The 11,741-nt window shown below is 33.4% G+C and overlaps 1 protein-coding gene across 1 annotated transcript; it reads right to left on the bottom strand.

The window, feature by feature from the left end:
* Positions 1-18: 18 nt before the first annotated feature.
* On the bottom strand, positions 19-1,906 carry LOC105457001 (leucine-rich repeats and immunoglobulin-like domains protein 1; the record flags this gene model as incomplete). The annotated part of the gene is made up of 2 exons (XM_011701398.1): positions 1,781-1,906; positions 19-938 (listed from the first exon to the last, which is right to left on the bottom strand). A coding segment is annotated over exon 2 (913 nt), but the record flags the coding sequence as incomplete, so codon positions are not given.
* Positions 1,907-11,741: the final 9,835 nt, after the last annotated feature.

Here is an 11,741-nt window from a genome sequence, read left to right on the forward strand (position 1 = left end):
TGTGCTCTTCCGATCTACTTAAATCGAGCGTTTTTAAATACTGCAAATTTGCAAATGTCTTTGGATGTAAATATTTTATGTAATTTGAGGATAAATTCAAGTAGAGCAGTTCGTTATTGTCTTGAAAAGCATTTGAATCGATATTATCAATCTCATTTTCGGAAACCGAAAGATATTGTAGATCTTTCAAATTAAGCAATGATAGACCACTATCCCATTCGAACCAATTTTTAATGGAATTAAAACGATTGTTATTTAAATTTAATGCGAACAATTTGTTGCTTCTTTGATTTAAATCCAAAGTTCCAAGTGAATTGTTATGAAGATCAAGAAAGTATAAACTATTCGGTAGGAGTTTTACAAATTCGGTTTCTCTTATATTGTTTCCGGAGAGATCCAACATCTTTAATTTAGGAAACGGAAACCGCAAAGACTGCAAATTATGCAAACAATTTTTACGGAGAGACAAAATTTCTAAGTTTGGATATTCGCCGGAAATATAATCATCATTAAAACAGTAATTCGAATTTTTTACCTTATTCATAATAAGAACTTGTAACTTATTGTGACTTCCAAAATTAAAAAGACCACTTATGAGTCTATTGTTCGAAAGAAACAAGTGAGTTAAATTTGGAAGTTTGTCAAAGGCGCCGTTACCAATGTTCTCAATATTATTATCCGTGAGGTTGAGGCAAGTAATTATAGAACTACTGATAAAATTTTGATTAATCTCAGAGATTACTGCATTTGAGAAATTTAAAGAAATTGTATCATCTTCACAGAGATATTGCACCGACTCGTCCACGTAATTTGATGGAAATTCTACGACATTGTAAACATTGTAACCATCGTTGTCTATTGCTTGTGTGGACCAGCAAGTTGACAATTGTGAAAACAAGATGACGATTATATATAAAACGACAAACTGCATGGCTAATCTGTAAATATAGTATAAATTGTCTATTTTGAAAATGTAACGATAATTTAATTATACTAATTAATACTTAATAAAAAATAAATATAAAACAAGAAATAAAGTTGTAACTATAAATTATAATAGTTATAACAATAAAGATAATTATAATAATGAAAAATAATAATAGAAAATATATTTCCACATAGTTGTTTTTCTTATATAAAAAATATAAATATATACTAGTATAATAAAACTTATTATTTACTAGGGCTGGTGATTTGCTTCAAAGGCTTCGACATTCGAATTTTGAAGCTTCGGCATTAAAATCTTCGAATTCTTTCGAAGCTTCGAAGTTTCGAAGTTTCGAAGTTTCGAAAAATACATTCGTGCAAATGATAAATTTATCCAAAAAATTTACAAATATTGTAAATAAAAAGAATTAATTAATATATATACGAAATTATTTCCAAAAAATTTAAAAGTATTATAACCTGAAATATTACAAATTAATAATTAAACTTGATACAAGTGTAAATAAGAAAAAATAATGATTAATAAAATAATCTAATTAAGATGATTCAAATTTTTCAAAATTTCAAAACTTCGAAGCTTCAAAGCTTCGAAGTTAACTTCGATCTTTCGAAGTTTAAGGTGTCTTCGAAGCTTCGAAGCTTTGAAGTTTGAAAAATTTGAATTTTCTTTATTGGATTGTTTTATTGATCATTATCTTTCCCATTTACTTCGAAAAGTCAAAGTTAATTTCAAAGCTTCGAATATTCGAAGTAGGTAAAAAGTAACAGCTCTATTATTTACTGTAGAGTTTTTCTACAAATTAGATAGGTACATCAATTAAATGTGACTTACCGTTTTTGCAATGTTCTTCTCGAGAGATGCAAACTTTATGTTATTTCTAAAATGTACCTTCCCTAAGGACTGTATCTCAAACACTGTAACGAACAGTTATGCTGCTCTCCATATAATTCCTCTCCAAGGATTGAAAGGAAGGAACTGATATTTGTATATATAATTTCGCTGAGTTTGGACTTAGATGCCGGAAATGCGATAATAAAATGTATATGTTTTGTCAACTTTATTATCGTTTATATAAACTGATCATCTCTTCCAAGAATGCTTATGCAATATTATCACATAGCAAAAAAGGAAGTTAAAATTATAATAAATAATCGCAGCAAAGTTTTAAGTAGACAATGAATAAATTAATCAAACCTGTAAGTATAATATATACATATTCTGTAAAACAATTTTGTCATTTCTTTAAAATTTAATTCTATATTGCTCGTTAGACTGAGAGAATCATTCTGAAATTACAATTAACAGTATATGTATATGTATATTAATAAGGCGACACAAAATTAAATGTCGTAATATTAAATCAAAATCAAATATTTTTTAGCAATACTGAAATTAAAAAAAGATAAATAAAAGTTGAGAGATATAAAAAATAACGTTCGTTTTGAATAGAAATGATCGTTTTTGGCATAGCATTTTCAATGATTTACAATGAAAATTATTTTTCCTTATTTTTAATAAAAAGATTCGATTCATTTCCAAAGTAAAATTTATAATTGCGTTAAAAAGATATATATCTTATCAAAATAATTTTTTAATTTTATAAGAAATTAAATAATTTTTAATTTTTTAAAATTATTATATTAATACTTAAAACACAAATATTTATTCTAAATAGTTCATATAGTATAAATAGATCGAAAAACCTACAAGATAAGAAGTTTAAATGCAGCATATTTCTTTTATATTGACGACAGATTTGATAATATACTATATTAACTGTTTAATTCCTGTGATAAAAATTTTAGCTATATACATATATTGAGGAAATCGAGATTTATTTTTATTAAAGCTTGTGCAATATATTTTATTAGAATATGACGTTATCTCTCTCTAATATTATTTCAATCTAATTACTATGGATGGAAGAGACATTAGTACGAAGAAATACATTATCAGTAGTAAATATATGATGACAAGTTTTATTTTTAGATTCTACATAGTTGTTATGTTGTTAGAGCACAAAAATATTTGCGGATTATCTCTGAGTTTGATATTTAAATTAAGCGTTTCTAAATGCTGCAAACTTGCAAATGTCTTTGGATGTACATAATTTATGTGATTTGTGAATAAATTCATAAGTAAAGCAAAAAATGATAATAAATAATTGTCAATCTTGTGCAAGAAATATTGAGGAAATTACACAATTAAAGGACAAGCAATAACTTATAACAGGATGTCAAAATAATAAATAATAATAAATTTAATGTCATAATAATAAATTTAATGTTAAAGATAAATAAAACGTTTCGATCACACAGAGTCTTCCTCAGCTATCGATATTAATATAATTAAATTATTATCATAATATTAAAGAGTACAAGAAATTCATTAAAATTGAAAAATAAATAAAATAAAAAATTAATAACATACAATGAACCGTCAGACTATATTATGATAAAATATAAAGATTTCTTTAAAGTTATTAAATTAAAAATATAAATTTATAAAGATGTTTTGAGAAAGTATTACCAAACAATAATGATAAGAGACTGCATCAAAGCTGTCATAAATACATACATATGACAAGAGTAAGATATATGTCAAAATTTATAAACTTCTGATTGTGAGAAAACAATCAGCTTAAATTCGAATCCTTGTAGTCGTAAAGTATAATTTATGTCCAAACTGCGAATAAAATTTGTGTATTGAAAATTCATCATTCTGAGACGAGAATTTTTTTTGGCAAAGACTCTTTGATTATCAAAAATTATATATGTATTTATATACACTATCCCCGAAAAGTTTCCGGACAAAAACAAAATTTTTTATGTTTGAAGTTTTAAACCGCTGAACTTAATGCGGCACTGTGCTAAATCAAAGAATAGATGATTTTGGCATTTTAAGAGATACTTTAAAATACTCTGTAATGATTTTAAGTTTAATGCATCTCTGACCCTACTATTTTAAACTCTTAAATCTGAGAAGCATGTTTGCCATACTGAAAATTGCAATGTTTGACGGAATGTACGACGTTGGAAAAATTTTTCTCGGGGATGCGGTTTGCAGCGTCATAAAATTTGAACTTTCCTCTTTAATTTGAGAAAAATGCAAGTTGCTACAATTTTTTTCGCAAAGTTACAGCATTTTAAAGTAACCCGTTTATTTTTCTCATATATGATCGGCGTTGGGAAAAATGTTAATAAAAATAAGAGTAAGGATTAAGTTAAAAAAGTTAGAAATAGAGAAAAGAGAAAGATTCATTAGTAGCGGTGAAAGTTGAACTGAATAAGGAAAATTGGAAAATAGTAGAGATATACGTTAATGGGAATTACAACAATTAACATTGATATAAAACTAGAGAATATGAGGAGATGAATGGAAAAAAAGAGGAAGGGATAAGAACTCTAATTGGAGATTTTAATACCAGGACTGGGGGAAGAGGGAGGGATAGTAAAAGAAGATAGTTGGGAGGAGATAGGAAAAGGAAGGAATTCAAGGGATAAGAAAATTAATAGGGATGGCAGGATATTATTACAGAGACTAGAGGAGGTAGGTTGGGCAATATTTAATGGAAACATAGAAGGGGATAAAAATAGGGAATTGATGTATACGAAAAGAAGAGAATCGAGATTCGGTAATTGACTATGTGATAGAGAGTTTAAAGGTGAAAGAGAAGGTGAAAAAAATGGTGATTGTGAACTTAGTGGACTCGGACTATCCGTTGGTACTTCATGGGAGGGGACAGAAACGATAGTAGGGCTAAGAGGGAGAGGGAAGGGGCAAAGAAATGGGTATGGGCACTAGAGGGCAGAGAAGAATTTAGGACAGCTGATGGGGAAGTAGGGGAAGTACGGAAGGAGATAAAAAAAATAGTAAAAGAAATATTGGAGAGGGGTTGTAAGGCAAAGCAGGAGAAGTCGAAAAGATAATGGTGGGAGGAGTATGAAGAGGGAAAGAGAAGGGTTAGAAGGATGCTATAAGGAGATGGAGAAAGGGGTAGGAAGACGGACAGGCATACAGAAGGGAAAAAGGAAAGTATAAAAAATTGTTAGAGGCCAAAAAAAATGGCTAATGAAAGATGGAAGAAAGAATTACAAAGTATAAGGACAGAGGGACAGGTATGGAAGGTAGTAAGTAGAGAGAGAAAAAAAAGGAAAAGAGTAAAAGAGTAAATAAAAAAATTACGGTGAAGGAATGGGACAATTATTTTAAAGATTTGCTAGGGGTGTTCAGAGAGTAATTAGAGGGACGAAGAGAAGAGAGGAAGAGGACCAGGGAGAAGGGTTAAGTATGAAGGAGATAAGAAAGGTAATAAAAAGACTAAAGGACAAAACAGCAGTGGGGAGTGACGGGGTGCTAACAGAGGTTTGAAAATATGGAAGGGACAGAATGGAAGATAGGTGTGTGGGAGGATATGTAATAAAATATGGAAGGGGGAAGGGGTGGACAGAGGAATGGAATAAATGAGTAATAGTCCCAATTGTAAAAAAGAGAGAAGGAATTAAGGTGGAAAATTACAGGGAAGTTTCGTTGACGCCGACGTTGTGCAAGGTGTATGCGTCGGTGTTGGCAAATAGGTTGAAGAAGGGTGGAGGGAAAGAGATTGATTCCACAGAATCAAACGGAGTTCAGAAGGGGTCTGGGGACGGTAGAAAATATCTATACATTAAACTATCTGATAAACAGGCAATACAGAACAGGAGGGAAAATGGTGACCCTGTTTGTGGACCTTAGAGCCGCGTTTGTTCTGTGGATAGAAAAATATTGATAAGAATGAGGAAAAGTGGAGTAAGGAAGGCACTTGCGGTACGGTGTGAGGACATTCAAGGGAAACGAAAAATAGAGTAAGGATGGGAGAGAATAAAGGAGAGTGTTTTTGGACTGGGAGGGGAGCAAGACAGGGATATCCTCTGAGTCCATACCTGTTCAACCTCCTAACTGCGGATCTAGAAAATGAGTTGAAGAAAGGAGGGAGAGTTAAGCTGGGACAGAAGGTGTATTCCTTGTCATATGCAAATTACATGGTGCTGATAGCAGAGGATGAAGACGAAATGAGAAGCATGATGGCAAGACTGGAAAGATATCTGGATGAAAAGAGATTAGAACGAAATGTAAATAAAACAAAAATAGTGATCAGGTTTAGAAAGGGAGGACGGAGGAAAAGGAAAATGAATTGGAATTGGAAAGGGAGAGTAGTAGAAGAAATGAAGGAATATATATCTGAGATATAAAATATAATGTAACGGAGGGCAGGAGGCGCATATAAAGGAGAGAGTAAGGAGAGAAATGGTAATGATGGAAAAGGTTTGGAGAATAGGAAAAAAGAGGCTTAAGGCAGATTGGGGAAGAAGGCTCTGGCTTTTTGATGTTCTAATTTGGTCGGTGGTGGAATATAGAGCGGAAGTTTGGGGATGGAAAGAGAGAGAATTGATAGAGAGAGAGAGAGAGAGAGAGAGAGAAAGCGCAGGATAGATATAGTATATAAGATGGGTGTTGGGAGTGAAATAGAGGACGCCGAGATATACATAATTGGCAAGATGTTTGGAAGAAATGATCAGGAGAGGAGATAAAGGAAAGAGCATATCGAGATAGGAAAAGGAAAGGAAGGGATTTTTTGAAAAAAGAGAATGATTGGAGATTAAGGGATAGGGAAAGGATTGATTTGGAGGAATTGCTAAGGAGGGACAGAAAAAAAAGATGGGAGAAAATAAGGGAGTCTAAATATACTAAAATATACAAATGCATAAAGGGTAAGGGGAAGGGTGCCTGGAAATTTAAAAAGGGATGGGATGGGATAAGAGCAGATGGCAGGAATTGGCGAGGGTTAAGATTAGATAATAGAACAAAGGGAAATAAATATTGGATGAAGGAAGAACAAAAAAAGTGCAAGATTTGTGGTAATGGGAGAGAGAAATGGAAGCATGTATGGAAAGAGTGTATATAGAGTGAGGGAAAGGAAAGAGGTGACATGAGGTAAGGGAAATAGTTTTGGGAGAGAATGGAAAGAAATGAGGAGAATGAGAAAAATGGCTAAGAAAGTTAAAAGTGCAAAGAAGTAAAAAAAGAAAGGAAGATAAAAGAAAAATAGAGAGAGAGAGAGAGAGAGAGGAAAATGTAGATGTGAATATGTAAAGATACGTGTAAAGAATCAGATATTTAAAAAAAAAAAACTTTATTTTGTTTTATTAAACCGGGATCCCGTGTAAATAGGGACATAGTGGTAGGAGCGTGCGTGTGTGTGCGTGTGTGTGTGTGTGTGTGTGTTATGTATCGGTCTTTACAAACGTGTAAATGTTAAATATAGTATTTAAAGCTTAATTGAAGTTATGTTAGCTAAGTGTAGCATGCAAAGCATTAGTTGGTAAGTTTTTTAGTTTATAAGGTTAATTAGCATGTAAGAATAATTATATGTGTAAAATTTTAACCCTAAAAAAATTAATAAAAAATGTATACATATATATATATATATATATACTAAAAAATTATAGCATATGTAACGTAAACTAGCTTATTAGTAAAATTTTCATCGAAAACAACGTTTTGGAACATACCCCTAGTAATTTACGGGTGGCATCCAATTGACCACCAGCCACTCACAGCGCTTGAACAGTGAAAAATCTCTAGACACCGGCCGCTGTAGTAGATAGCCTCTAATCAGACTGGCGCCATAAGAGAAGTGACGCCATTTTTTTACCAAATTCCGCGAGAGAGAAAGAGATATATATCTTTGTCTATCCAACAGTACTGCTGTGAGCTGTCAGCTGTAGGGTTAGATATCGCAATAAATAAGATATATTGATAAACATTAAACAGTTATAGAAATTGTAAAAATATGATTGGATGCACAGTATCATTCTGTAACAATAAATCAAAAAAAGAATATGCTCTAAAAATACTTTCAAGAGACCCAGAAAGCGCAGAAAAAAATGAATAAAAAATATAAATTGTAAGTATAAAAATTGAACACCTATATTACAAATATATTATACAGGGTGTCTCATACTCAATGGTACAGCGCTTGTGGGGAGGTAGTGTGGACCAAACTGAACAAAAAAGTCCTCTACCATTTTGCGATCTTTGCAATAGTTTTCGAGATATTAATATATAATGCTCGTCCAATCTGAATGCGCGGCGAGATACCCCCGCCCGCCGCGGACCTCAGGCACCTTCCCCGCGCGCCTAGTAGGCGGCGCGTGGTGGGGGTAATCCATTGTCGTGCGCTAGACAATCAGGTACCCCCACCACGCGCCGCCCACTAGGCGCGCGGGGAAGGTGCCTGTGGTCCGTGGCGGGCGGGGGTATCTCGCCGCGCATTCAGATTCGACGAGCTTTATATATTAATATCTCGAAAACTATTGCAAAGATCGCAAAATGGTAGAGGACTTTTTTGTTCAGTTTGGTCCACACTACCTTCCCACAAGCGCTGTACCATTGAGTATGAGACACCCTGTATATTATAATAATTTTATATTTTTGGTCTATTTTTCATTATCATATATTTAAAGTAAATTTTGTTTTTTATTTATAACAATGAATAACATTATTTTGTAACAAATAATGTACAATGAATAATATTATATTGTAGCAAATGTGCAATAATTAGCAATAAATAACGTTATTTTGCAATTACAAGATTTATTTATTATTATTTTTTAATTCGTTACAATTTTTTGGAGCATTTTTAAATATACATCTAAAATTTGGAAAATAATTTGTTTAAAAAACTACGGGAGTGGTAAAAGAGTGGTGGACCAATCAAAAGTGGCAGCTGTATGACGCCACTATGATTAGAGGCTTTCTAGTTGTGAGTGGCTGTGGTCAATCAAGATATAATCAAACGGGACGCTCCCGTAATTTACTAGAGCGCATGCGCTAATAAAAAAACCTCTATGAGATACGTGTGGAAACAAAGAGAAACATAAGAGAAAACATGTCAACCTTTTGCCTGTTATCTCAAAATGCCCTCGCTCACTAACGCCCCCTGAAGAAATGATTGTAAACAACATAGCAACATTAACTTTTTTATACCGCGGATATACAATTTGTGGTGCATGTCCATGCTAAATCCACTTTTCTAAACTGCTGGGGCTTTATTCTCAAAAAATTACGGATACGAGAGTACATTTCCGTATTTTCGTATGCAAAATTTTTCGAAAATAAAACTAACAGTTTTTAAAAATCGATTTAGCACGAACGACAAATTGTATACCTGCGTTGCAGAAAAGTGGATATCGCTTTGCAGTTGAAATCCACTTCTTCAGAGAGCGTTAAGTTCACAAGGGCATTTTGAGCTCTCAAATGCTTCTCCCGTCTCCCCTCTTTTCTTCTTTCCACCAACTGCATAATTGAACAAGGAAAGGGCGAAACCATAGACTTATAAGATAGACTGCGCGCCCTATTGTTCTTGGTAAGGCAGAAGCTAGATTGAGAGGGTTACACTCCTATTCTCTGTCCCTGTTCAATCGTTGGTGGAAAAAAGAAAAGAGGGGTGACCCGCGTCAGCCGGCGCGGCACGGCAACTGGCGCGGGTCTCCTCTCTTTTCTTCTCCCCACCAACGATTGAACAAGGACAGAGAATAAGAGTGTAGTCCTCTCACTCTAACTAATTCTGCCTCACCGAGAACAATAGGACGCGCAGTCTATCTTATAAGTCTATGGGTGAAACTTTATTACCCTTTCATTTCTGATGTTCTCCCTTTGAGTATATAAATATCTGGAGGAGGAATGCCTTTGTTCTCTGCAGGCCGCAAGCGAGTCCAAGAGTGGTAAGGAGTGCGAGAGAGAAAGGTATACGAGCGATACCACGTGATACTTTGTCCTCTCTGTTTGTTGAATGATCGACGCATGCGCAGAGAGGACGAACATTACTCGTCTACCTTTCTCTCTCGCACACATCTTGGACACAGTTTTCAAGCCAACATTCCACCTCCATGTCTATATACTCAAAGTGTTCTCTCGACCTTTGACTATATAAATGTAGACTGCTAGCTGCTGCTAGTTCCCCCACTTTTCCTTTGTAAAAAATATGTACCCTGTCACCAAACTGAAGGTGGTTGAGGTATCAAACTTCAATTTTTAGGCTCGCCCCATTGGTTCATGCTTCGCCCCAGTTAATAAAGACTGGCAAATTCAAATCCGGTATGCAGGTTATAAATAAATAACTCACCTGTAAAACGGCAAAACTGATTTTTTTTCGTCTGTTTACGTTTGTACATTAATTACAAATTGATGTACGATTTACATCCATTTATAAAACAATACGTTTTTTTTTTTTTCGAAATTAAAAAGACTCAATCTTTCCTTTAGTCCCAAAACACAATAGATGTAGTAAGCCTTAAGTCGTAAGAAATGGATCAATTGCAGTTGAATTTGAAGAGAATAATAGATTGGTCAATTTCTTCCGGCTTAAGGCTTACTACATCTATTGTATTTCAGGACTTACACACGCTTTCAAAAGAACCTTCCCACTCGATCCCGCTGAAAATTACCGACTAAGGCGGAACAAACATTTTCCAGCGACACGTTTGACGTTAGCTACTAGCAGTCTATATTTATATAGTCAAAGCTCCCAACGATTTCAATGGAGCGCGCAGTCTATTCGAGAAGGAAATTAATTATATAAATGGCACTAAAATCATAAAAAATGGTCGTTTTAAAGAAAAGACATAATTTTCAAATTTTCTTTTTTTAAGCTTTAGACATCTTTATTCTTTAGTTTTTATTGGGAAACTATACAATATCGCTAATAATCGCTAATAATTACTAAGAATTTCGTTTTTTGCATTTCCATTTATTGTTACTGTGTTAATTTTGAATGATTATTCTCCTTTGAGTGATTTGTCTACACCTCACCAGAAGGCGCCCCTTCAAATGGCACTCGCGAGTCTTATAAGTATATGGTTTTATCATTTGTACAATCGTCAGTCGTCACTCGTTATAGTCATCACTGCAGGTAACCCCTCAAGGGCATCGCAACGATTCAGGATTCAATTATCAATATTCCATATTAGTATCTCACCACGCGATTTAATATTTCACTGCACAGTTTAAAAATCTGTGCCATATCGACTCTTACTTGAGAGCAGGTGCCACATAGAAAAGAAGTAAAAGAAGTCACTGCAGGTATGCTTTGTATACACTTTACTATATAATCAACAAGAACTATTAAACTTTTATCAAAGGTTATATAAAACAAAAACTTTAAGATTGATCATGTGGGCGGTATCGTAAATGATTAATTTTATATATACGTTCATATTTCACATTTCAAAAATACTTAACATGGTTATGACTTTAGATCCGAAAAATAACGTATTTTCATATCAAATAAATGATATATTATTTAGACAATTCTATTATACACAGGATTACAGCAAAATAAAATTTAAAATATTTACTTACTTAACTTAATTTTAGCATTGACATAACTTATTAACTTCTAACCTAAATCTTTACTTCTTTTATCGAGATATAAGATGACTTGTGCTATTAGAAGAAATTTCAATCTTTATAATAGTAATAGACAGCTTAAATCTGTTTCAAAATTTCGTATCTGTTACAAATTTTTATCGGTAAAAAACTGAATATTAAAGAAGGGTGTTACGAAAAGACCAATTTTGACCTCGCTCGCGGGAAGTAAAATTGATATCGTTTCTTATAGTTTTGGAGACGAGAAATCCAATGGTGCTAGTTAAAATTATGTCACATGTCGGGGACACATCGAAAATTAAGTTCAAAGTCGGAAAAATGCGTGGTTCACTCAGAAGACGCACGGCGATCCGCCGGGTGGGGG

The sequence above is a fragment of the Wasmannia auropunctata genome, unplaced genomic scaffold, assembly GCF_000956235.1.
Source record: "Wasmannia auropunctata unplaced genomic scaffold, wasmannia.A_1.0 LD335419.1, whole genome shotgun sequence".
NCBI classification, from domain to species: Eukaryota; Metazoa; Arthropoda; class Insecta; order Hymenoptera; family Formicidae; genus Wasmannia; species Wasmannia auropunctata.